The sequence below is a fragment of the Pezoporus occidentalis genome, unplaced genomic scaffold, assembly GCF_034315485.1.
Source record: "Pezoporus occidentalis ecotype Australia unplaced genomic scaffold, CSIRO_AGI_Poc_V1 ctg13, whole genome shotgun sequence".
NCBI lineage: Eukaryota > Metazoa > Chordata > Aves > Psittaciformes > Psittacidae > Pezoporus > Pezoporus occidentalis.
Genome location: NW_026913103.1, coordinates 13723498 through 13750243, shown reverse-complemented (window position 1 = coordinate 13750243; position 26746 = coordinate 13723498). Strand labels below are relative to the sequence as shown.

General features: G+C 38.7%; 2 protein-coding genes across 16 annotated transcripts in view; one reads left to right on the top strand and one right to left on the bottom strand.

Annotated features, from left to right (window-relative positions):
- LOC134158478 (uncharacterized) overlaps positions 1 to 7290 on the bottom strand; it is a 219732-nt gene extending 212442 nt beyond the window's left edge. For 5 of the 12 annotated variants that reach the window (XM_062608443.1, XM_062608447.1, XM_062608445.1 and 2 more), the window contains exons 1-2: positions 5616 to 6562; positions 4617 to 4660 (exon numbers count right to left, since the gene is read on the bottom strand). In XM_062608443.1, coding sequence (XP_062464427.1) covers positions 4617 to 4660; positions 5616 to 5726 — 155 coding nt within the window. In that variant the 5' untranslated portion in view covers positions 5727 to 6562. Of the gene's footprint in view, positions 1 to 4059; positions 4661 to 5052; positions 5138 to 5615; positions 6563 to 7014 lie in introns of those variants that run through there. The other 7 variants (XR_009962786.1, XR_009962788.1, XR_009962791.1 and 4 more) reach the window with 6 other exon arrangements.
- A 130-nt stretch (positions 7291 to 7420) lies between these two features.
- The window catches only part of MMS22L (MMS22 like, DNA repair protein), a 92244-nt gene continuing 72918 nt past the window's right edge, over positions 7421 to 26746 (top strand). For 3 of the 4 annotated variants that reach the window (XM_062608441.1, XM_062608438.1, XM_062608440.1), the window contains exons 1-9: positions 7550 to 7712; positions 9259 to 9446; positions 12611 to 12736; positions 15862 to 15914; positions 18827 to 18914; positions 18999 to 19176; positions 20670 to 20763; positions 22580 to 22710; positions 26510 to 26623. In XM_062608441.1, the coding sequence (XP_062464425.1) occupies positions 9268 to 9446; positions 12611 to 12736; positions 15862 to 15914; positions 18827 to 18914; positions 18999 to 19176; positions 20670 to 20763; positions 22580 to 22710; positions 26510 to 26623 (963 nt within the window). In that variant the 5' untranslated portion in view covers positions 7550 to 7712; positions 9259 to 9267. Of the gene's footprint in view, positions 7443 to 7549; positions 7713 to 9258; positions 9447 to 12610; positions 12737 to 15861; positions 15915 to 18826; positions 18915 to 18998; positions 19177 to 20669; positions 20764 to 22579; positions 22711 to 26509; positions 26624 to 26746 lie in introns of those variants that run through there. The other variant, XM_062608439.1, reaches the window with a different exon arrangement.

The following is a 26746-nucleotide window of genomic DNA, read 5'->3' as shown; positions in this document are numbered from 1 at the left end:
TTTCTATGTCTCTCCTTGTCCAGCAAATCTTCATGGATCTCCTTACCAGTCCCTTTGCCAGCAAGTTGCATTGACTTTCAACATTCTGAGCCCTGTTTGCAGTGTGCTGCTCCACACAACTTCATGTCTCTTACAGAAATTTTTTGATCCACCACCACCACTCTCAGCTAAAGCTATTCCTTCTGGCAAAGAAACCCTCAAGTCTATAGTTCTATTCATACAATCCTTCAGCCATATCTACAGAGTCTGTACGACCACTGTGTACCATGTACCAGAAAAAAATGTATGTACCCAAGATCCAAAAAGCTTTCAGAACAACTGTTATTGGACCTAAGGTGTTTCTGATTAAGTATTCCACAAGAGAAGCAAAGATAATAAATAGAAAACACTGAACAGAAATATTTTGAGGTTAAGTTCTGCTTTGCTTGTATTTGGCCTCCTTCTTCATCCATTTCCTACTGCCCTAAACTGTCAACTTTCCGGGAACGCAATAGAATTCTATTGCAAAGAAGTTGTTAGGAGTTGAAAAGTCCATCTGTAATCTAGGAATTAAAAGGGTAGCAGTTAAAATTATTAACTGCACTTTTTATTTGTATTACTACTGTTATGATTATTCATTGTATTAGGACAGAACCTAATAAGGCCTTTATTTTACCCTCTTGACAAGTACAGAAAAAAAACCACACACAGCGATTTCACCAGACGTTGCAATCTAAACACTGCAAAAGACAAGAAATGAGGTACTGCAAGAAAATAATGAAAAATGATAGCATGACAGGAAGAGATTTCAAGAACATCAGCAGTCCAACTGTTGGCAACTCATGCAGCAACATAACAAAAGAGTTGTACACAGTGATCTTTGGGAACAGTAAATGCTTTTGGTATAGTAAAAGTCTTCTGAGCTTCAAACAAAGCATGGGGAAATGTTTAAAAAGAATGTCTGAAAAATTAGCAATTGAGCAATGAAAGCTGGAGTTTAATGACAATACAAAGTAGCCCTCAGAATGAGAGTCATACAGAAAGGATGCATAGATATGAGGCAGAAGAAAGGGCAGTTGGAAGCCCCAAGATGCTTTTGTGTGGCATTAAGTATTCTTACTATTTTGGTTGTTTTCATGTTCTACTATGGACGCAAATAAGAACTGCAAAGTTTTATGAATTTTTGTTTTATAGAAGATTGAGTATGTGAAGTTATACAGTACATTATCCAATTTCTAGTCTGACTTTGCCAAAAAAGCCCAAGCTGAGCTTACAGTATGAATATTTATCATTATTTTCTGTAATATATGCATAGGTTTATATACAGTTTGGAATTCTTAATATTGAGTCAGTTGTATGGAATTTTTCTGGCTAGAATGTATATGATCTACTTTTAAAATATTTCCTGGAAAGCATTAGTGAATGGAAATTCATTTGAGATTTCTATCAGATATTCTGATTACTGTCATTTCATTGAGATACATCTTTCAGTGGAGAAACAGGTAAATCTGGAATTCAAAGTATTATCAATAACTGTCTTTGCACTCACAATACTTGTTACTTTTGGCTAACACTATCCTTTGTCAATCAAGTTAAAACAAGGACTCAAAAGGGAGATACCTTGCCATATGTATCCATTACCCCTTCTACAGCGTAGTACTCCCACTGGTTTCCATGGGAATTGTACTTATGAAAGGACTGTATTATTAGGTTAGATTAAAAGAAGCCATTTGGAAATACTTAAGTCATCATGCTACTTCAGAACCTAATATTTACAACAGTACTTCAACCTGGAACAATATAAATACAAGTACAAAATGCAGCTCCTGAAAATACATTATGGATGTTTCTTAACTTTTTATTAGAGATATCACTAAAAATCACACCAAGTTATAACTACTTTTTTGCTTTTTGACAGAAGAACAAATACAGAAATATGAATAAGCTCACTCAAAAAAACTTGGTGCGATTTCCTAAACATGAAGTTACAAGCCAGTAAGAGGACAATAAAACGGTTAAGAAACAAATACATACCTGCATAATCACATAAAGATCCTTAAAGTTTTCTTTGGTAACCACTACCAAAATGACCACTGACCAGATTATATTAACTCAGACCCCCTACAAACATCAGAAGTCATTTTTAATTCTTCAGAAACATGACTTCGATTTTGGCTTTAGAATTGTCATTCTCTTCCCATGCTATGACAACTCAAGATTAGTATGAACTGTCTGTTTTCCTCTGCCTTAGGAATGATATTGGGCCCTTCCCTCCTTAGGACTGAAAATGAACCGGCCTCCACTTTAACAGATTATGTAGACAGCTTGCTCTTTCCCAGATACATGATCCAGATGTAGAATCAGTCTGCTAGGCTAGCTAGAATGGGCTAACTTTCTAATGTTTGGGCTTGCTTTTTTTAATCTAAAACATACTGTTCACCTTTGTTGCACAGTTAACCCTGGACTTTAATTTCTGGTTGCCACTAATACTGCTGCCACTTTCATTAAAAAGTTTTCTCACCCGACTAGTGTAGTGCCTCAAACTCAGATTGTACAATCTGGCTGGGGTTATGTGGAAAATTTCAGATTTTAACTTCTTCTGGCCACCCAACCCGCTTTACAACAGGGGCACAACCTAAAATTTTGATTCCCCAGTAGCGCTTCTACACCTTGAAACAGCCCTCTGAGGGCTGAACACTTCACATACTCTTTCCAGGGTGATGACCTCATACCCAGCCATCAGGTCAATCACTTACTAGGTCAGTCAAGGCACTTACCATGACAGTTAAGTCTACTGAATACTATAGTCACAGAATAATCTTACTAGAAGCATTATTCTTTGAATTAAAAACCTAATCAAACACATGTTCTGTCTTTTCATATTACACTACATTGTATCCTGGACATTTTACCCACAAAAAAGTTTGGAGCAGTGAATTCTAAGAAAGAAGAAATAATAGAAGGCCAGCCAGCCTTTTTTTTTTTTTCTTTTTTCCCCTCTAAAGAGGAAAGAAACAAATGGGGATTAAGAGAAGAACACAGTGAAAACATGACTAAAAATCTCAAATATGAAAAGTCTGCTGCAAAGAGGAAAATTAATTGACTGTAAGCACTGTGCAAGAATAGGTTCAAGAAATTTACTTTGAAAAAGTTAAGATCAGAAAGCAGAAAAAACTTCCTAAAGGGAAGACCAGTGAAATACTGGAATAACTAACTTGGGTAACCTGTAAATCTTTACAAGGACAGGCAACTGTTCATTAAAAAGTACAGATTTTATTGATCCTGGCTTTGAAGGAAGAGCAAGAGAGTGGGCATGATGCCTTCTTGGGAGTCCTTTTCAACTGCATGATTCTATATGCTGAAGTGACCTAAGAAATGTAGCTATGTAGTGACAGTGATACCATATTACAGTATCACTTGCTGTGGGACCTTGACTTGGAGTAAAAGTCATACTCTGCAAAAGACTCAAAAGTTTCGTCATGTAGACAATCACCCAGATTCTGGATATAGCTATGGATTGTCTAGCCACGTTGATCTAATCTGCAGCTTTTTTATTCAACAATTTCATGACAATTACTTTCAGGACTGGATTATACATAAACATAATGTGTAATCTGGTCACAATAAATAGCATTCTGTTTACTAAGAGGAATTACATAGTAACTTGTCACATGGCCTTAAGGTGAGACAACACGAGCAAAAGCTGCTAGTAACACCATAATTCCAGATGTAGTCTTTGGTGGTGCTTTTTTAAAGGAAATAGTTTTAAAATATTTTGCTTCAGAAGTCCAGTGTACTAAAAATTCTTAATCCGGTATCTGTATTTGACTATTAAATTCGAATCTTTAGGTTTTTTTTAACCTTAATCCTAAAACTTACATTGGTAGATCATTACTCCTGTAAACATGCTTATTTCAGTCTAGTCTTCAGAGAGTTAACACAAAACAAGTATACAACTTTCTCTGGTCAAGACATTTTTTTTCCAGTAAACATTTATTATCGTTCTAATTGTGAGAACACAGGACAAATGTATAGCTGTCAATCTGACCAGTGACTACGGACAAAGTACATTTTTCCAACTTCATTTCAATATTCTTGGCCTTTATTCTGTAGCAAGCAGCATACAGAAGAAGAAAAGTTACATAACCATGCATATTCCCTGCATTTAAATCACTTGATGTAACATCAGGTAAACTATCCAAGGAAAAAAGAACAAACCTACATTATGATTGACCTTTTGGAGGGTGAGAACTAAACCGTTAAAAACCCAGCTTGTTTTCTAAAATGCATATGTAGTAAAAACCATGGCAGCTGAAATAGGTGTAAGAGCAACACAGCGGTATGAGGTGTTCATAAAGTTTCAACGCATAACGAAGTAGTTCCCATTCAAAACATCGTAATTTGACGAAGTTACAAACGCCTGTGCCTCCGGTAAAATCCTTTAAAATACATTTAATCTCTCCTACGGATGATTACTCTCTGATAGTGTGTACATTATTGCCCTTTTCACAACCTCTAAATACAGACACAAAACGCAACTCCACCTCCACCCTCCCAAGCAGTCAAGTTGCCAAAAACACGGTTCTAAAGTGAAGAGCCCCCGGGTTGCCCCCTAGGGCTGTTCGCAGTGTACTCACCATGGCGGGCTAGTTTTGAAGACTTCCTTCCCCTCCCCCTGCACCTACGCACAATGAGGGAAAATGGTGAGCAGTTTCAGCATTAAATTTGAACTTCCCTGCTTTTGTTAGCATGAGTCACCACCTTAACATTATCTCAGCTGTAGACTTTTATCTGTGAATATCTAAGCCCTGTCTTGTGGAAAACTAATTACTGAGCCACTGAGAGGCTTCATAATGTCCTGCATTTAAGTCCTGAACATCATACATAATGCATAGGAAGCAGTCTCTGCACTCTGATTACAGAACACTGTCATTAAGAGAGCAAATTAAAGATGTGAATAATTCACTGCCTGAGCTTATTGTCAGTGCTGCATCGTGAAATTAGAATTTCTAATAAGTACTGCAATTTTTTTAACCCAATTAACACAGAGAACATCTTGAGTCTGATTAGTACAATAAAAATTATTACCTTATTCTTTTGCTTCACAACAGCCAAATTAAATACTGTACTTAATTATGCAGCATTCATCGCTTCTGTTCTAGAAATAATAATAATAATAAAAAAATCTCACTCTTTAATAAGACTTGCAGTATTTAAAGTGCAACCGAAAATTACAGCATATGATTCTCCAGCACAATTTCTTATGGCAAAGTTACTCGGGTTTTGGTTTTGGGCGCTTTTTTTTTTTAAAAAAAAAAGACTTTGAAAATCGGTTTTAATATCAGCACCCGACCATGATGTCACTGCTGAAGACTTTTCTGGAAACAAAAACGTATTCGGAAAAATCCCCACAAAACGATCCTTCTGAGCAAGCTCTGCATATATATTGTGAATTAACTTTCTCTGTGTTGATGTGAAGACAGAAAAAAAAACAAACCAGCATTACTGACTTGAAACCGAATGCACAAACATACAAACATAGAAACGTATAAATACATACATATGTATAGGTTGTTTCAGAAAAGATGCTTAGGAAATATACTACGAAAAAGCAGGAGCTATATCAGCTCTCTTACCTCAGCTGCCTCTTGGCACGGGATAGGTAACATCCTCTCATCCCAGAAAGGAGAAAAGTCCAATTCAACATCCAGTGCGTTGTTTTTCCCCCACACGGCTCCTGTTGCCATGTTAAATAAAGAAAATGATCACGGAGGATGCAGCTTTTGTCTCCAAATACTTTAATACTGCCTTTCAGTGTCAAGGACCCCAGGAAGCTTAGCACATCTGGCAGCACACACCACTGGCTGCAGCTGCTGCAATGGGATTCTTCCTCAACCCTATTTCATTTCCAGCTCCTCTTTCTTCCCCATCCTGGGAAAGTTTAATCACCGAGCACGGCTGGGGAAAAAAAAAAAAAAAGAAAAAGAAAAAAAAAAAGGGAAAGGTGGCATTGCAATCACGAGCTGTCTTGGTTTTGTCCTAGAGACAGTGACTGCAGCAACCACCTTGCATCTTTGTCTACTTGTTTTAGCATGTGCATGCAAGAAGGAAGAAAAAAAAAACAGGGCTGAAAATTATTCAGGCATAATGCAATAGACATGAAGAGACAAAAAGACAGAGGGGATGAGGAAGAGAAAGAAAAGGGAAGAGAAAGAAGGGAGGGTGAGAGGAAACAGATTAAGAGACGAAGAGGGGGCTGTCAGTGCAGATAAATCTGCATATGGAAATCAGGGTTATCCTGGGTACAGTTTTATTTAACCATGATGTACTGGTTTTTTTAATTAGACTGGAATTTAAAGAAGGAAATGAAGGATTCGTACAGACACAGGAGCAAAGGAAGCATTTTTAATCACAGGAGAGTTTTCACAGGAAGCTGTAGCAGCAACAGCAAAACTTTTCAGAGCAACTTTCTTGCTGGAAACTAGTTCCATGCACTTGCTGCTAATTTACACCCCAAACCCACGCGAAACTGGAAGAGCATTAATTCTGAAATTATATCAAACCAAGGCAATCCAAAATAATGCACCACTTTTTAAAAATATCCACAAAATATCCGCTGTGCTAGGTGTGCAGTATGCATTTTAAACTAAGTTATGCCAGGTGCAAGTTTTGGGACTTTCTCCCTGGCCCCTACTCTGTGGTGACTGTCATACCCAGTGAAGGCGCTTCAGTAAATGCAAAGAACAATACCCAGATTGAATTTTAAGTCTACTGAACACCACTGCCCATGTCTGATGAGAATTACATCTGTTTACCACAGGAGCAGTACCTGACAAACCTAAGAAGGCTGGATCAGGCTCTGTAAGGCATCAGAGAAGACCAGGACCTCTTGCCCATCACTGAACGAGCACAGGGATGAGCAAATGACGAGGCCGAGAAGGAAAACGATGTTCATGTACAGGCTAGATGACAAGGAAACCGAAGGAAGGTAGCGGACAGCTGAAGCACAAGAAGACGAGGAGGTAGCAGCCTGACCTGGGGCACTTACTAGCAGTGGCAAGATGGTGGCGTTCAGGTGAGAGGCAGCCAGGAGTCACCTGTGGTGGCTGGCCAGGCAGGGGACGCCTGGAGTCACCGAGAGAAGCTGCGTGAGCGCTACGGGCTGGCTGGGAGAGGCGGCTGCTACTAAACCCCACCTACATTTGAAGTATGAAGCACTGGGAACTAACAGGGTCCGGGGAATGCAGCCGCAGCATGGAAAGGATCGGTGAGCAAGGGGCAAAGCCGGGGGCAGGCGGAGTTCACGCTGATGAAAGAACGGCGGGCCTGTCGTCTTGGGGAGGCCCTAGAGGCGGCAGCCAGAGCCCAGCTGGAGCCGGAGACACGCACTGATGGGACGCACTGGTGGGCGGTCGGCCTGCCTGCTTCGCCGCTGCGGGGCGCACGCGTCGCTACACCCTGAGGTGGGAGGGCGGGCTAGGGCGCGGGGCGGCTCCGGAGCGGGAGGGAGGGAGGGAGGGAGCGGACTGGCGGGCGGGCGGGCGAGCTAGCGGCCAGGCAACTCCCGTCCTTCCTCTCCGGGGCGGAGGAAAGCCGAGTGGCGGGGGAAGGAAGAGCGGCAGGCGGCCAATCGGCACGGCGGCGCTTGCGCAGTGCTGGGGTGACGGTGGCGCGCGGGACGTACGGAAAAGGATCCGGGCGCGGAAGTGGAGGGCCGCCTGGCCAGCGCGCAGGTATCTGTCGTTCTTCTTACTCGCACCCCGCTTCCCCATCCCGATCTCGGCCCCGGCCTGCCGTTGTCTAGTGTATCCCCCGGCTCAGGCCCGGGCCGGGCCGACGCGAGCTGGTGCGGTGCGGTGCGGTGCGGGGGGGAAGCACTTCCGGGGAGAGGAGAGCCGTGCTGGGCTGCAGGCTTGACGGGAGTGGGTCGTATTCGTGGCCGCTGCCCGGAGCTGGGGTTGCTGCTGCCGGGGTGCTGCTCCAGGAAGCTCTGTCACCGGTTTGTAGTTCCCGCCCACGGATTGCAGCCGGGGAAGTTCTCTACCATGGCCGGCAATGAAAGTTGTGGTACTTCGAGTCAGTGATGGGTTCCGCTAGATCAGGATGTGGTGGATACAAGTGACAGGAACTGCCACAGTGATGAGCTGCCCTTACTGCACTTCTATTCCCCGTGCTTCTGTCGTGTGTGGGGATTTTTGTACCCTAAACTGATCAGTTTTCTTAGAAACTTCTGAGTTAGGGGGTTCCCTTTGCCTGCTTATTTCTTACTTGCCAGTTGTGCTAACACACCTATACATAGGGTCCTGCTGTAAACTGAAGCACTGAAGTCATTCTTTCACTTAAGATTTGTACTGCTTCTGCTGCACAGCACCACAGGAATGTGAATGAATGGGGAAAAGTAGGACAGAAGCTTTTTTTGCTTTTCTTTTCCCACTGAGCTTATTTTTCAGTCAAGCCTCTCTGTTACAAACGCCATGGTGTAAACTGGTTTCTGCAAGAGCAGTATCAAAACCTGCCAAGGTAATTTAGCGTTTTAATTATATTGTGAAACGTGTTGCCTAATTCTACTCTTTCGTTATGTTGTTTAAAATATTAATTCACTAATGTCAAGTATATAGTTAGTTTCTTTTGGACATGATTTTCCTTCTCCTTTACTTTTGTTTCTCTTTTTCTTAGATTCCTGGGGAGTCAGATTTTTTAAATAGAAACTTCCAATTTTAGCTATATCAAAATCAGCCCTACAGTCGTTTTCTGAGCTTTAAAACTTCAGCATTTCAGGGTTCTGTAATGATCCCATGGGATATATTTACTGCTTCTTTCCTTAGAAGAAACTTGAGCTGTAACGTTGCCTTAAAGGCCTGGAGAGCTTCCGTCCTGTAATATATGATGTATTTTTGTGGCATAGGTACTCTGATTGCAAAATGAACTGTTGCTGAAAGTAGTTCACTTAGGCCTTGAGGTGCATTTTTGCCTCTTATTTTACCCTAGCGCCGGTCTAACCTCATTGCTACTTAATTTAGAGAGTTAAACCAGAAGAAAATTAACATATTGTGATTTTTTTGTAGTCACTGGTATGTCTGCTTGATGGAGGAAGCTAAAATGGCACAAAGTGGCAGGATTGTGTGGCAGGGCATGAGCCTGTGATTGCCTTTCTTGTTGATATATGTCTGTTAGTTTGATGGTACAGTTAGTCAGCTCTGTGTCCTCACTTGAGCTGAAGGATTATTTGAAGAAGCATTATGAATTTTTTTAAATTTACCTGTTTGTTTTCCTGATCAGGTGGATGCAATGGACGATGACTTCACGGCTTCTTCTACACCCCCATTTCTCACTGAAAGCTTGGAGATGGCAATGGAAATGGAGAATGAGAACTCAAAGCCGCCTTGTTTTTCCTGTGCTTTTGACAACCAGAATGGAGGGAGAAGCTTTTCTGCAGAGTCTTATTTAGCAAGTGGGTCTCTTAAGAGGTATGGGGTTTTTTTAATTACAAATATAATAGCCTTTAAGATGTTCTTTCCACTGGTGTTTAGTGCCTCTAAATGCTGTCAGGGTTTCCAAATCAGTTTGTTCTTCAGCCCTTATTATGATCCTGAGATCAACTTATTTGGTATACTGAAGTAGGAAGGGCAATTGTGTTGATACACTGCTTTGAGCAGTGTTCTAGATTCGCTTCTATTCACTTCTCTCTTTTTTCCACATGATAGAAACAAACCTCCTCTGCCCAGCTTCCCCAGATGCTGGTACTGTCTTCTGTAGCTTTAAGAACCATCTTTCTCAAAGCCTTCTACTTCTGCATTTATTCTGGATTTAAGGTTCAGAACCCAGATTAAAAGAAAGTATTTTCCATGAGATTCTAAAAAGTTACTTTGGTTTAGTTAATACCTTCTTTACTATCTGTGATCCAATTTGGTTTTCTATGCCATTTGCTGATCCTGCAGGTATTTTGTTCTTTCTCCTACAAAAGCATATTCATTCTGTCTGTCCTCCTGTCAAGCCTCATATGTTGTGTTGTTACTTTGGGTTTCTTTAACCTTAATTTCAGTCTTTTCTGTAAAGCCTTAAAAGGGATTCCCTTTTTTGTTGTTGTTGTGGTCGGTTTTTATTATTGTATTGGGGGGGTGATGTTTTTTATTGTAATTGTATCAGAACACATTCATTCAAATTTATGCCAGGTAGAGGAGTGAGAGAGCCTATGTCTGAATGAACATCAGGCATTTTATAGCAGAAATAGTTTGAGTAGTGAGTGAGTAGTTAGGAGCTTGTATGTAAACAAGTTTCCCAGGTCACTGCAGTCATGATAATACTGTTCTCCTGTTGCTTATTCACCTTGTCTGCTTGAATTGTAATTTGGATAAGCCTGCACATGAGGGACTCCTCTGTCTTCATTATCTAGAACAAGAGTAATTGGATGTAATTGCTAAAAGCTTCAAAACAGACCAGTGTTTAGGCAGTTACCAAGTGAGCTACAGGTGTTATGGGAGATTGAGCTGATTATTCAGCAGATGCTGGTTTTGCCTTGGAGGACTGAATTGGTAATAGTGTATAGTTCAAGAAGAATATGAATTTGGTTTGTAATACAATGAAATCCAAGTGCTTGCCCAGTACATTTTTTGTTGTCATTTTAAAAAATAGAAATATTTCTTGCATATTAGTGATTTCCTCTTCAGACATGCTCAAGTACTTAATGAAGGATAGTGGGAAAATTTTGAAATAATTTGCTTTAATGCCTTTGTTGATCTTACTATGCAGCTGGCTGTGATTTTTTTTTTTTGTTTTGTTTTTTTTTTTTAAACACATTAATGAAATATTTTTATATTTACACAGTTCTGGTTTAACAGTCTATACAGATGTTTGATTTTCTCCATTTTGAGTAAAGTGGTAATTCTTGTTTTCTTTATCTTTTCCTTAGCCAGGGTGAAAGGCAGTCATGGTCTAGAATTAATTTGTTATAATAATGAAGTCGCATTTTGTGACTCTCCTCAGTTCACCTGCTTTGAAGTGTGCTTTTATTAATATGCTTTTATCAATGTGTTCTGTATAAGTATTTTTAAATGTATGTAAAGGAGTAATTGTATATTCTAGCATTAATTATCAGGCGTGTCTGTAAATTGTTTCTAAATTGGAGAGACAACAATTTGATAGGTGGACCACTCGGTGGATAAAGAACTGGCTGGATGGCTGCATGCAAAGAGTTGTGGTCAATGGCTCAATGTCTGGCTGGAGACCAGTAACGAGTGGTCTCCCTCAGGGATCGGTGTTGGGACCGGTCTTGTTTAACATCTTTGTCCCTTACATGGACAGTGGGATTGAGTGCGCCCTCAGCAAGTTTGCTGATGACACCAAGCTGTGTGGTTCGGTTGATACACTGGAGGGAAGGAATGCCATCCAGAGGGACCTTGACATGCTTGTGAGGTGGACTGATGCCAACCTTATGAAGTTTTAACGATACCAAGTGCAAGGTCCTACATTGGGGTCTGAGCAATCCCACGCACAGCTACAGGTTGGGGAGAGAAGAGATTCAGAGCAGCCCTGTGGAAAAGGACTCGGGGTGTTGGTCTATGAGAAACTTAACATGATCCGGCTTCAGCGTGCGCTCGCAGCTCAGAAAGCCAACTGTATCCTGGGCTGCATCAAAAAGAGCATGACCAGCAGGTCGAACGAGGTGATCCTGCCCCTCTACTCTGCTCTCATGAGATCCCACTTGGAGTATTGTGTGCAGTTCTGGTGTCCTCAACAGAAAAAGGACATGGAACTGTTGGAGCAAGTCCAGAGGAGGGCCACAAGGATGATCAGGGGACTGGAACACCTCCCGTATGAAGACAGGCTGAGGAAGTTGGGGCTGTTCAGCCTGGAGAAGAGAAGGCTGCGTGGAGACCTCATAGCAGCCTTCCAGTATCTGAAGGGGTCCTGTAGGGATGCTGGGGAGGGACTCTTCATTAGGGACTGTAGTGATAGGACAAGGGGCAACAGATTAAAACTTAAACAGGGGAAGTTTAGATTGGATATAGGAGGAAGTTCTTTACTGTAAGGGTGGTGAGACACTAGAATGGGTTGCCCAGGGAAGTCATGAATGCTTCATCCCTGGTAGTGTTCAGAGTCAGGATGACAAAGCCTTGGGTCATATAGTTTAGTGTGAGGTGTCCCTGCCCATGGCAGGGGGGTTGGAACTAGATTTTAAGGTCCTTTCCAACCCTAACTATTCTGTGATTTTATGTAGTGTACATGAAGACAGATTCCAGCCATAAATGTAGAGTGGAGCATGCTGTCTAATGTAGCAGCCTCTTCTGTTAAGGACAGCCTGTATGTTATGTCTCAGCCCCCTTGTAACGATGAAGATGCTTCAAGATGGTAGCTTGTTAATTTTTATTTGTTTCTAAAATATATTGTGCCCTGTGACTATATCATGATTTTATGCTGTTGAAGCTAGGTGTTGTCATATTTTATGTGCTGTGTAACATATTGCTGTAAAAGGTATAATAGCCTTTTGAGAGCACTGCTGTTCCTTCCTATCTAAAGTATAGGTGCTGCTGATAAATTGTTAAAACATCAGCGTTGCATAAGACAGATGTAGATGTTGTATTCTATGGGCTTATTACTGGGCAATATGAATATTATTTGCTCTATTTTACAGGGTTTTGCTGAGACTAGATCCTTCTCCAAATGATTATGAAGATGATGTAGTAGAGTTGTTTGGCTTTCAGTGGGTTACTGAAATGGCATTAGTTGAATCCTGTGGATTTCTCTTTGGATTACTTAGGTATGATAATGTATTTTATAATTAATTCACTTCTGTAACTATGTTCACTGCAAGGATGTAACATACTTTTCAAGTTTCCTATAGTAAAATTGTAAAAGACCGTGGGCTACGTAAAGCATCCAGAAAGATTATGCTGTTTGCTGCTCCAGTAAGTGATGGATAAGACACAGACGGAATTACAGAATTAAGTACATTTTTCCACAGATTTTTAATCGGTGTGGTGCATCTCTTAGCCATCAGTAGATAAAAATTGGTAAGTATAGTTATTACAACAGTGTTGTGATTTAGAAGGTCCTAGCTTCAGAATATGTGAATACACTATATAAGGTTTCCTTGAATGAGATTGTGCTACCCATATAATTGAAGTTGTCTTTTGAATATTTTAAGTCCTTTTTTTTGTGTGTAAAGAAAAGTGGAGGTTAAAAATCAAACAGTGAAAATGCTGGATTCAGCATTTCCTTCAATTGTTTGGATTAGGATAGCTTCAGCAATCTCTTCAGGTACAGTTACTCAGTGTTTGACTAATTCAATGTAGATGTTTAATCTGGTCAGTGCAAATACACAGATCACTGATAATCCTCTTTGCTACTGATAATCCTCAGGATGTACAGCACATACAGAGAGTGGATAGGAGCAGAGCTTTTGTGTGATTCCACAAATGTGTGGTATATTCCATCATTCATTTGATTGTAGTGGATACTTCTGTCTCTTTAGGGTATGACCAAGGGCATGATGTGAAACATCACTGATAGGGTCTGACTTACTGAAACACCATGGCATAGATGGCAGGAAGTATATCAAACCCAATTTTATTTAGCTTTGCTTGTTTGATGCATGCTTTGACTTTACTCTGATTTAAAAAAAAGAAAATAATCTGATAATGAAGGATACAGGAGGATAAATTAGTTAAAAGAAGCACTGTATCTCAGCATTTAGTCTGATCTGTTTATTAAGATGAAATCACTAGGCAGTTACACAGCAATGCGGTTGATCTGTTGAATTAAATTGATATTTTTTCCTTTGTGACATCAACTACTCTGTAATTGTAATAGAGATGAACATAAAGCATAATATTTTTATTGTGATATTTAAGTTATTCAAGCTATACATGTTTTAAAACCCGCTGAACTGGTAGCAGTAATGGATTTCAGCTAACTGTAGTATGAGAGTTTGCTTGCTAAACTGTCCTTTGGCGTGACAAGTCCCTCTGCAAAGATATTCTCTCTTTCAGTTCATTTGTTCAGTCATGAAATGGAACACTTTTGTTTAAAGACCAGTTGACAACTGAAAGTAGTAAAACTCCTTTTTCCATTGTAGAAATTCATATGGGAGAAGTACAGTTTGTAATTATTCTTGAGGACAAGGTGGTTGAAAATAGATATCATCTGTACTTCATAAACTGAACTATGTTTAAATACATGCTTACAGAAACCTAGTTTTTTTGTGTCTGTAAATATTTAATGTGGCTATTTAGTATTTTAAAATATTTTAATTAATAACAATATTATACGATGGAACAGCAAGTTAAAAACATGACTTGTGCAATAAAAAAATCTTACCTGTGAGTTTTTTATGTAATTGATGATGTGTGAGTCAAAATGGGTAAGACCTGTATAGCCATTTGAGTGGGTATATTAAGACAATATATCTTTGATTAATAAAGATCTTTGATTAATAAACTGTCAGAATATTTATTTGCAAACCAAATTATTTAATGATTAACAGCAGTAAGGATCAATCTTTGAGGTACAAATGCAGATTGAAATTAAAATGACTTACTTAACTGATGATATCTTTGTTATGCTCGGCATGCCCAGTTTGTGGTTGTATTTTATCAGCCCACTCTATTCTGCCTTTATTAATTTAGTGGAGAGATATTTGTTTTTATTTTTTTTTTTTGTCTCCTTCTGGCTCCTTTCTGACACTGTCTCTCTAACCTTCAGCCTCAAGAGCTCTCCTGCTTTAGTTGTCCTTCCTTTCTACATGGTTGAAATACTTGAAATTCAACTTTGATTTCAAAACAAGACAAGCAACTAAAACCCCACAAAATGACTAAATGGCTGAAAATAATCTTGGGTAGTTGACGTGATTTTATCCCAGGAAAGAAAAGCTAAGGGAGATAATTCTAATGTGTACCTGCCAGGTTACAACCTGGGGTTTTGGATCCTTGGGGGAATTTTCTGGTTTTTTTGTTTGTTTGTTTTGGGGTGTTGTTTTGGGGGGTTTTGGTTTGGGTTTTTTCTTTGTGTTTGGATTTATTTTTTTTTTATTTTCTTTTTTTTCAGTAAGAGCATTTGATGTGGGTTGGATCCAAGTATCCTTCAGTAGTTGCTGCTTTGACTGCATAAGAAACGAGGCAGAGAGCTTCTTCCTCAATTTATGCAGCAAGTCTGTCTTGCACAGTTGCGCTTTTCATTCAGTTTAGTACCATGTTATCTCTGTGGAGACTGTACTTGAAGACCACTTGAAAATAACTGTTGCAGAACATGGCTGAGTACTTACCTATGTTACAGCTATTTTTAATTTTCATTTGCAGTGTCGGCTGCTCCTTTAAAAATGCTTTCTTTCTCCTTCAAAACTCAACTGAGTTTTAATTTTTCTAGAGACACTTTCCTTTACTATAATTTGCTGTTTTATCTTTTATGCTGAAGTTAAGCAGCAGAGCACCCTAAGCAGGAAAAACTGCTGACAGAATTTACTAGTGCTCATTCACAGGGAACTAATTTAGTGTATTCTGAGTGTATGCCATGAGGACTAACTTTAGGGTTTATTGTGTGGTCAAAAAGTTGAGTTATGCTTGTGGAAAGGTCACCTACGGGCAATGGCTTTCAGGGATTTTGTGTGTGTGGCTGTTTTTTTCTTCCCCAGATATTTAACTAGGTTTATATCTGTTGTAACTGTAATTAATGTTTTACAAACAAGCAAAAATTCTATTGTCATCACTTCACACTTGTATGTGTCTGTTGCCTTCTACTAATACTCTTTCCTAAGGTACATTTGTGTAACATTATTCAGAAATACAAAGCAAGTAACACCTCTCTCTGTTCTATTTAGACCTTACTAGAATGTAGTTAAGTAACTTTTCTTTATATAAATATGATAAACTTCTGTATTCCTTTAATTAGGCAACAGATATACACACTGGAAGACTTAGTACAAACGAGTTCTTCTGATTTTGGTAAGTTTAACGCGTTTAATTTGACATTGGAATAGGTATCACTGTCTTTTCATTACTGAAATACATTATTGCAGATCATGCTTGTGCTTTCTCTCTTGACCAAGGGCTCATGGACTGTGCCACAGAACAGCATATAACCAGCACAAACTTGCAGTAAAGGTACAAATACAGGCAGCCAAGTGATGTAAGGTAGTGTGAAAACAGACAGGGAAAATGTTGAGAGTCAGTTTGGAACCAGATCTTTCTGTATAGTAGGTGCACAGGGCAATACTGACCCTTCTGACCTCAGTTGTGGATTCTGCATTAATTTGACTTGAGATGTCATCCCTGAGGTAGAATTTGGCAAAACTGTTAACTCATTTATAAAAATGGAAAGTTGCGTCAAAGATCCCAATAACTATTTTATTTACAAAGGTAGTGGGTTGGAACTTCTTCCAGTTTTCTCTTGGCTTACATTTAAATGAGTTAGTAATACCTGTTTAGTTTAAAGTTACTTACAAACTTAATTTATCTTTGCAGCAGGATTGATAAAACGGGATTGCTACAAAACGTTTTATTTCAATTAAATACTAAGGCACGAGAAGAAGTATGTTTCTGAAGCATTATTGCAGCCTTGGGCTTATTGCGAGTTTGAAGGCTGAATTACTTAGCAAGTTGAAAAGTTCAGTAATTACTCAGAAATAAACTGACTATGGTATCTTCTTATTGCTTGAGATACACTGCTAGTATCCTAAGAGTAGGAGTAAATAGTTTTATGCATTGTTATTATTTTTGGTTTGATACTGGCATGCTCTGCCATGTAAATCATCAGTATGAATCTGTCATCCAGCTTCTGTCCTTCTGTCATATGCTCTTGTTGACTGTATCTTGAAAGTCTAATTTTGCTGATGTTTAATACATAAGTGGAAATAACCTTATTTTAAATTACAGTTGAACTTTTTTTTTTTTTTTTTGGTAACTGGACACCAAGAAACTGTTCTGTAGTCCTTTTCCCCTTCAGTTTAAGCATCTGTTTGGTTCTCTTGTCTCTATCCTGTTCTTCCTCTTGTCACATAAGCTGGTAAAATAAATAATTGTTGGATTTTATGTTTTGCACCAAGCTTTTTTGTAACTTAGAGCTAGTCACTGATACATCTGTGACTCAGTTCCCCCTTTATACAGCAGGCAGTGTGATGTTAGGTATTATTGATGTTGTAGATAAATGCACTATTGCCACTGTTAAAGCCCCCAGGTTACCCCTCAGTGTATCTTTGTTGTGCATATATGTTTATACAGATATCAATATTGTACATTTAATTTCATTCCCTATCAGTCTTAATGGGTTTTGGAGTCTTGGTACTAAGAACTGTGTAATGTGGAAACCATATGAAATCTTTTCTTATCCTCTGCATTGTTTTTGTCTGGTTTTGAAAATGCCCGATCTTTTCTTAACACTCTAATGTTGCTGGTTTGTTCTGCTTATTTCATTGTTCAATGATTTATGACACTTTATAAAAGACTTTGTAGTAGAATACTGTAAGATAAAATTTTGCTTAAACAGATCTTCTGAGAACTTAAGATTTTTATTTTTTTTTTTTTACTGTTACAAAGCAGCAGTAATACCTCTAAATAATTCATTTAGAACAGTGATTTGAGCCTTTAAACCTATGGTTCATTACCACGGCAGATCCTGTGGCTTCTGATGTAGTTGAGGGTAGGCTTTACACTGGAATATTATGGTACTTGTACCAGTTGATTTGCTTTTCAGTGAGTGTTGTTGCTCAAAAGATGTTGAGATAGGCTTATATGGACAAAACTTTGTGGGGTCTGTAACAAGTGGCATAGGTTAGCTTCAAGGTTACCTGGAGGGCATGGTGGGGGGAAATAAAGGGAACAGGGAGACCAATAAATGAAAGACTCCCCAGTGGTGAGCTGGGGAGAGGAGCAAAAGCAACTGCCTTTTCATGGACATGCAGTCAGTGCAGCAGGTGGCAAAGAGTTTTTGCCACCCATCTCTTCTAGTGTGATACACTTTCACTGGGGGCCTGCTCAAACTCCTTATTTGCTGTTACTAGTTATGATGCTCCAGTGACTGGCATCAGAAGTGTTACAGGCTGAGTGGTTGCTAAGCATTTGCCTATATACATTATTGGGAAGTAGTTAGTGGATATTTAAATGACTTTCTCTTTTTTGTTGTGCACCAAGCTTCATTTTTCTCTAATGTAAGCTGAAAGCTCCATGGCAAGGTGTGAGAGTTATGAGTGATTCTCACACCAGTGGCAGTAGCTTCCAATGAATCTCTGCTGTAATAATGGTGTTTGAGCTTGCAGGTGCAAGATAAGGAAGGTAACATCACGAGAACAACAGCTTCAGAGAGCAAAGGGAGACACATAGCGGCAATAACTAACTGAAAGGATACAGAGCTGCAGGTGAAAGGCAGGCTATAGGATGGCTCTTGGCATTACACCATTTAAGGGGCTATGCAAGAATGCGTTGCTTAGGAAGAGAAGTTACAAAGCTTGTTTCCAAATAAGTCCACCTGCTTAAGTCCCCCAAGAGAAAAGGATGCTGAGAAATTGTTTCACACATACCTTTTCTGAAGGTGTCTTGGAAGCACACAGAGAGCAGGGTGGTAGGGTTGAATGATTTTTTTTTCCAGCACTTACTGCTTGCCTCTGCCTCCTTTCTTGAGGGGCTGGCTGCCTTCTTTTCTCTCTGTATCTGGATATCCATCTGATGATAAGATGAAATATGGATCCCTCTGGCAAGATGACATTGAGAAGTGGGTGTTCTCCACCAGCTACCTCCCAGGTTGTCCTCAGAATAGGGTGGCTTTCCAGTGGTTTGGTTTGCTTAATGTGGAGAATGCATATGTTAATGTGAGTCATAGTGTGGGCACATCTGCTTTAAGCTATCAATCTCTTTTACTTCAGGTCGAGCTGCAAACTTGCACTCTGAAGCAGAGAGCATCAGGCATCGATGTACTCAGTTTTTGAATTATGTGAAAGTTTTCATCTTCAGGTAAAGTTTGCACACAGTACATGTACTGAACTTTGCGCGGCTGCTTCTTACCCATTTTCTGATTGTATGTCTGTGTGTGTTCAGGTATCTGGAACCCCCTAAAGAGGAAAAGGATGGAATGCTCCATCCATATGAAGAACTAGAAGCGCAGTTACCATCAACACTGGTGGAGGAGCTTCATGCTTTGATCATGCACATTGGTCACCTTTGTGAACTCCCTAGTAGTGTCTTGGCAGCATTTACTATTCAACATCAGGCAAAGGTTAATGTCTTTTATAATTTAAAATTATTTTTTGTGTAAAAGTACATATTCAACTTGCTAAATTTTGGCTGAATAGCATTTCATATTTCTTCAGGCTGAAATTGTAAGTTGCACTTTATATTGCATGTTTAAAAAATTCCTCTGGTATGTCCTTACTAATAGTTAAAATTTCTGAGTTTCCCGGGTGTCCTGGGTTCAGCAGTAGCAGTCATTTTTCCCCTTCTTGGTAGCTGGTGCAGTGCAGTGTTTTGACTTTCAGCTCGGGAACAGAGCTGATAACAAGCGATGGTTTGGCCAAGGACTTTGTGAGCCTCATGCTCTGCCAGGGAGGAGGGGAAGCCAGGAGGAAGCAGAGACAGGACACCTGACCCAAACTGACCACAGAGGTATTCCATACCACAGCACGTCATGCCCAGGATGCAACTGGGAGTGAGCCGGAAGGGCTGGGAGACTGCAGGGTTGGAGGAGGTATCGGTCGGTGCTTGGTCGGGCTGAGGGGGCAAGTTATCGGTCGGCTGGTGCTGAGGTGTTGTATTCTCTTCCCTTGTTATTTCCTTTATCATTGTTATCATTGGTGGTAGCAGTAGTGATTTGTGTTATACCTTAGTTACTAAACTGTTCTTATCTCAACCCGTGGGAGTTGCATTCTTTTCGATTCTCCTCTCTGTCCCTCCGGGAGCAGGGGGAAGGCAAGAAAGGGGGGGAAGTGAGCGAACGAGTTACCTGACTGGGTTTAAACCACGACACCAGGGGAAGGGGCACTTTTTAAAACCTACACTCTGAAATCTTGACTCAAAATAGGAAAAGATCGGGTATATAAAGAAGAAAAGTGCAGACATGGAAGCAGACACTAAACATTAAACACTAGTGAAGTATATACCATTAAGATTTCTGCATACGTATAATAACAAATGCTTTCAAATCTTTTAGAGAGAAAAAAGGGGCTTTAGTCTTAGGCTGTATAAACTAGTATCTGGAGGGGAATGATCTGCTGAGAAGCAGCATTTTGAATGTTCCTGTTTCTTTAGCTTGTCAGTAGGGCCACTGTTGAACTGATGAAAGAAGTAGGAATTTCAAGTAGACTGTAAGGAAGAGAATATTGAAATTTTGGAATTACTAAAAGACACACTTTAGCATTTTGTATGCTACCTAATACTTTTCTGGAAAGGATGCCTAACGGTGCTTTAATCTGCCAAGCTTATATCAAGACATTGTGTTTAAATTATAGCTTAGATCAGATTCAAAACTTCACAAATATCCTCTACAGATAGAATTAGTTGTCATGAAGGTTTTGTGGTTTTGTTTGGTTTTGTGTTTGTTTTTTTTCATTAACTGAATAGCATGTTTGTATGTTACAATGTATTTGATCATAGATAATGATAATGTTCACTGCAGGCATAATGCATGCCCATCTTTTGTGTGTCTCAGTATAGTATCCAGAATTTGCTAAGGAAATGTGAAAAATAAATAAATGTGTCTATTTCTAATCACAGCTCTTTCCCCCATCGTGGCATTTACTACATCTCTACTTGGATATTTATTGGATACTATTGGAAGTTCTTCATGTACTAGATGAAAAAATGATGAGTAAGTATGCAGATTTTTTTTTCTTGAACTACTTCTTGTACATATGACTTACATATATTTCTCAATTTATCCAGAATCATTTACTACTTTTGGTAGTTTTTAAGCATAGCTATATTTGATGGGGTAAACTCAAATATAGTGAGGGCAGGTTCTTCGTAAATCTTCATGTAATGAAGATGAAATGTTATTTAGGAATTTGTTCTTAACCAAGATGATGAAGTTTGTGCTCAACTGATGCTTACAACATAATATTTCGTAGTAAATTTTGACATCACATAAAAAAATGCCTTTGCAGAGACCCAGAATGCATAACAGTAAACAACAGTTTGATGAAAATAATGTAGGAAAAGTGTCTGAGGATGGATCAGAACAAAGAATCTCAAAAGAGAGAATTTGTATTGTTAACCATATGAGACACTAAGAAAATACTGGGCAAAGGAAGAATGTTGCCTTAGTCAGAGGTGCTTGTAAAAATACAGCAAGAAAAAGAGCCAAGGCAATTCCTTTCTTTTTTTCTTTTTCTTCCTAAAAAGCCTTCAAAAGAGCAAAAAAGATTGATAAGAGTAAGCTGTTCATAGAAGCTAGATAAAAAAGGTCATAGAATGCAATACAACTGAAGAACCCATCTTCAAAGTAGTTCAGTTTGCTGAAGAACTGCTAAAATGCAGAATAGAACTTTGCTTTGTGAAGAACTTTGCTAGCAAAATAAATCACAAAAATGTATTTTCTTTTATAATCATTGTGTCACTACAAACAGTCCCCCTTATAATAAATTATTGACATAAGTTCCATATAGAAATTGCAACAGTTGGAGTAATGTTGAGGTCTAGAAAGAACGCACTGTATGTTTAGCCCAGGTAACTGGTACTGAATCTGAACTCTTGGATTTGCTTTTGGCTGCTCTTGAGTGCTGTCACAACACAGCCTTGCTCAGATTAAAGCATCTTCTCTGTTTATGCATATCTCTGCTAATGGATGATGTGTGAGTTGGCTGTTGTTCTGTAATTCTAACTTTCTTGTATGATCTGCTGTGGGATAACCATTTTTCTTTTGGGGGGCCTTTTGGAGAAGGGATAGGGAAACTGTTGGAGGCAGTCTGTTGTTCAGAATTCTATATTGATTTCTAGATAAAATTCTGAGCGCAGTAATCTTGTCTTGTGTAACGTATACTGAGTAGAAACTTCACACTACTAAGACCAATGGCAGGATAGTAAGTTCAGGGCTTCACCCTGCATTTCCATGAATAAAATACAGGCATAGTTCTACATATCTTCTGTTTCACTGATGTGAAAGGAGTTGTACTGTTGAAAGCTAGTGGGATAAGATCTTACAGCCTTTTAATTTTACCATTTTATCTGTGATAATGCCTACAAATGCTCAAGTTGGAATACGTTCTTGCCAGCTTTTTACATCAACACATCCATAAGAAAGTGTTAGACCTCTCCAGAATTGTTTGTCATCAACTTGCATATCTGCAAAACATGTCATGATTTCAGAACATGCGCACTGGCATGTGAGAAAGAGGAGCTTGCAGATAAATAAATCTTTATTCCACTGCAAAAACTGTGCCAATAAAAGGCTGTGAAGTGCCAAACTATTTTACTGTCAACCAGAATAATACCAGACTTCAGTGTAGTAAGGAAGGGACTAGCTTGAACTTAGAATTGAAGAACTTTCCCAAATGAGTTTGTAAATTACAGTTACATACAGCTCAACAAACCAATTCTAAAATATATAGAATAGAAAAAACATTTCTTTCTTGTATTAAACAGCCAAACCCAGGACTAAATAGGTGTAATTTTCTTTTGTCTTTTAGGACAAGTTGTATATGCTAACAATTTCATAAATGTGACGGGGGAGAATTTAACCAGTATCAGTTTATTTGAAACACACTGTGGAAATCTCATATCTGATCTAATCAGCTTGTCCATCAACAAGTATATGAAGGTAACTTTTTTTGTTTATATAGGACACGGGCAGTATATGCTTGTATTAGGAACAATATGAATTGGATATTGCAGCAATGCATAGATAACTTCTGCTAGGTTTTAAATGTTATGTATGGCTTTATATCTCAATGTTTTAAAGAGTGTTATTTGTTAGGAGCTCAAATTGTGTTATATTTATTCATGACCATCTGGCAGTTGAATGAGAGAGTAATATTGAAATGCACTGTGTACAGAGCAGAAGTGAGTGCCACATTTCCTAAGTTCAGTGTTCCAGGTTCAGTGCCAAACATGGCACAGTCTAAAAGGTTTACAGCTATAGATGTAAAAAAAAAAAACACCTTTTCAAACTCTCTCAAAAGGAACAGAAAGAGAATAACTATAATCCTGGCAGTAAGCTAACTGGACACTTAACAGGATGTCATATTACGGTTTGTTGTTGTATTGCTCCTATTTCTGCAACCTCATCTTTCTGTTACAGCACTTTTACATTTGTCAAGAGAAAACTTGTCCTTCTCTTTTTCATTCTTTCTATAGCTGCAGTGTTTTTCTCACTTGTTTTGAGCACTCCAAAGCTAGAAAGTCATAATAGCTCTATATAGCAGCTAGTAAAAGAGCTATGTAATCTTTGTATCAGCTTTAGATGGGCACGAGACTGAATTCTGAGAATAAGTAGCACTGACCACTGTATAATTTATGTTTTTCTAGTACAAAGACATGGAAAATGGAGTCCCCTTTCTTTCATATTACTATTTGGGGGTGGGGCAGGAATAGCTTTGTTAACTTTTGAGCACTGTTCTTTTAAGCTATCTGTAGAGAACTGTTACCTTTTCTTAAATCAGTTTTGATTTATTAAATTATTAGATAATACTGCAGCCTTCTCCCCTATCAAAAGGTAAATAGATGGAAGTAATTTTTTAAAAAGAAGTTCAAATAGCATCTTTTGACCATTATGCTTGACAATAGACTTTGAAATGTCACGTGTTAAAATGGCAGATTCATTCTACTTCCACAGAGACACGTTACAGAGAGATTGTTTTGCCACCACTTTTTCTTCAGTTCTGCCTGGGCTTAGGCCAATCTAGTTCTGTTTGAGATTAATTTCTGAAGCAGAGCTTGTGCTTGAGCTGGGTAACATCTCTTCTGCTGGTGTCTCCTCTAGTATGCATTCATTGTTAAGTAATTGAAATAGTGTCTCTCAAAATTTTTAGGAACACAACTGGTACCCATAACAGTGTCAGCAAATCATTAAAACATGTCATTAAGCTTTTGGCTGAGAATATTAGGAAGTGCAGTTCTTAATGTATGTGGGTATCCTTAGAAGGAGGGGACGTAAAACTGATCCTCCAGACTCATCAGATCTGTTTCTTGGTCCGCTTTGGTATCAAGATGCATTGCTTGCATCAGTAACTGAGGCCATTGTGCTCTGAGATACATTTGACATAGAAATATGTATTCTTGGATATGGTCTTTTCATTTTCAGCAGGCATATATTTGGCACCAGAGCTCTATTGTCCCAAAAGTGCTGCAATTTGAAGTTATAACCATGCTTACCAAGGTACTGAACTTGGGGACATTGCAAGAGGAATTCAGACTATCTCCGAAGAAAACAATGTCTCGGTGACCCTTAGTCTAGCCAGTACCTGTGTAGTGTCTTACTTTGATACTACTAGCCAGTCTCTATCCTGGACAGATACTGCATGTCTCCTGCAGAAGAGATCTTGCTGTCTTGTAGAAGATCACAGTAGTAGATGCAAGTAGTAGATGAAGAAACCTAGATGCTGCAACAACTGGCACTCCATGTAAAAGGCCTAAAACTCTCACTTGTAAGATAGTCTATCTACCTAACACTTTTGTAAAATGCTCCAGTGCATCTGTAATAAGCAGACTTCTCCTTTCTGAAGAATCTGTTTTGCTCTTTGGTGATGAGTCATAACCAGAATATTTTTGAGGTGCTTCAGTTTTGGGCAGTTAGTAGTTAAATAATGAATTTTTCAATAGACTTTAGTGGTAACACTGATGTTTATTCTTAAGATAATATTAGCGTAAGATTAATTCAGGTTCTTGAGAGATTCTCACAACAGATCTTTAACTAAAGGCATGAGGAGGTGTAGGCACATGGAAAACTCTTTAAAGCCTATGTGGAGTGTGAATAATAGAATTATTTTAAATATTTCAGTCTTCATGATATTGTAAAATAAATTGTCGGGGTTCACCCTGGCAGTTTCAAGGCTAAGAAGGGCTCTTTACAGAGAGAGGAAAACTAATTATGTGTCACTTATAAATACATTCAATATTTAAAATTATTTTATATTTAAACCCAGTTTGGAGCTGTATGAAAACAGTAGTCGTGGATGATAAATAAAAAGTCTGTGTACTTACAGAATACTGTACAGATTTGAAATTATTGTTAATATACTTGCTCTTCTAATTGTGAGAGTGTGGTTTTCAGTCACTTACTTGCACTTCTTTAACGTCTCTTTCACACACTATTGCCGTCACTGGCATTGTGTATTTTGATTTTGTTTTTAATTTGCACCATTAGATTTACAAATTCAGAAATTATTTTAAGTACCAGTGTGTTTTGAGAACAGCTGTGCATGAATGGATCAGGAAGAGCATGAAGTTATAAAAATTCAAGGTTCACCTCATCAGATCTGGGTGTCTAGAAGTCAGTTGTCTAAACTAGTCACCCTAGGCTCTTTATCTTGTCAAGGAAGGATAGGAACAGTTCTTTCTCCTGCACTGAGTTAGATGAATTAGGCTCTCTAGGTGACTATTAGAAGTGCTTTAGAAGGGCTGATTATTCAGGCTTGGACTACTCATTGTTTAGGAATAAACAGTATGAGCTGCCTTTTGCCTCTTTTCTTTCTACATTTCTGCCATTGTGTCCCTGCTGAAGCTAAAATGTGCTTAATTATGCGATTTCAGGAAAGCTTTTCTCGCTGTTTTTTGCCACTTCTGAATGCAGTTCAGTGGATTCATAGGTCTGAAGACAGCCCAAGTAAAGTTTTGTCTGTACTATGATTATTTCAAATACAGTGCTGGTAGGTCTTAAAAACATTAAAGCACACAGAGAATTTTTATGTATTTAGCAATTCCTTTTGCTGTTTTGTTTCACAATCCAGGGAATGTAAAGCTGAAGGATGAATCACAAGAAGACTGCTTTGCATTTGAAATGCATCAGTCTGAATGAATTTTCTTAAATATGGAATAGTAATCAAATAACATACACGACTTGAAATATGCTGTTTTCTGCATATTAAAAGAATGCCTTGCAGTAAGTTTACCAAAAAGCAGATTTTGTGAAATGTTGTGGGAACATTAACATCCTCATGCCAACAAAAACATATTCTACTAGCATTATGCCTAGTCATTAAGTAGTTTCCAGTTAAAAATAACAATAATAGCTATTAAATTATCTTAAATCTTTATCTTCCAAGAACATCAAGAAAATCTAATCAATTATTTCATCTTTTCCCTACTGTCAGACAATGAATCGGTATTTATTGCAATTCCTTTTCATTTAGGCCTCAGAATTCCATTTTCATATGATTAAATAATTTTTGAAAGTGGCTTAGAAGAAACCAAGAAATAGTGCACCTGCAACTTACATAGCATTAGGAAATGGTCTTTGTTGTATGAGATACAGTTTTGATGTTAATGAAATAATGCACCTTCTAATGTGTCATTTTAGCTGTATTATGTAACTGCAGCCAACTCCAAACAACTAAAATATTGGTACATAAAATGCAATTTAAAAATGACGCTTCTCTGAATAATTGTATTGCCTATTTCAGGTGAGACCTTCTGAGGCTCTAATTAGTCACCATTATCCCTGTACCTGCATTAAAGAATTATGGGTTCTACTTATTCAGCTGCTGGACCATAGAAATAGAGGGTCTCACACAGAGGTAATGGAAGAATACTGTTACATATGCATGTGTGTTACATATGCAATACAGTTGCCAAATGTTCCCAGATTGCCATGAATGCATGAGTTCACATATGATGGAACTGAAGTTCGTGTTTGTGTA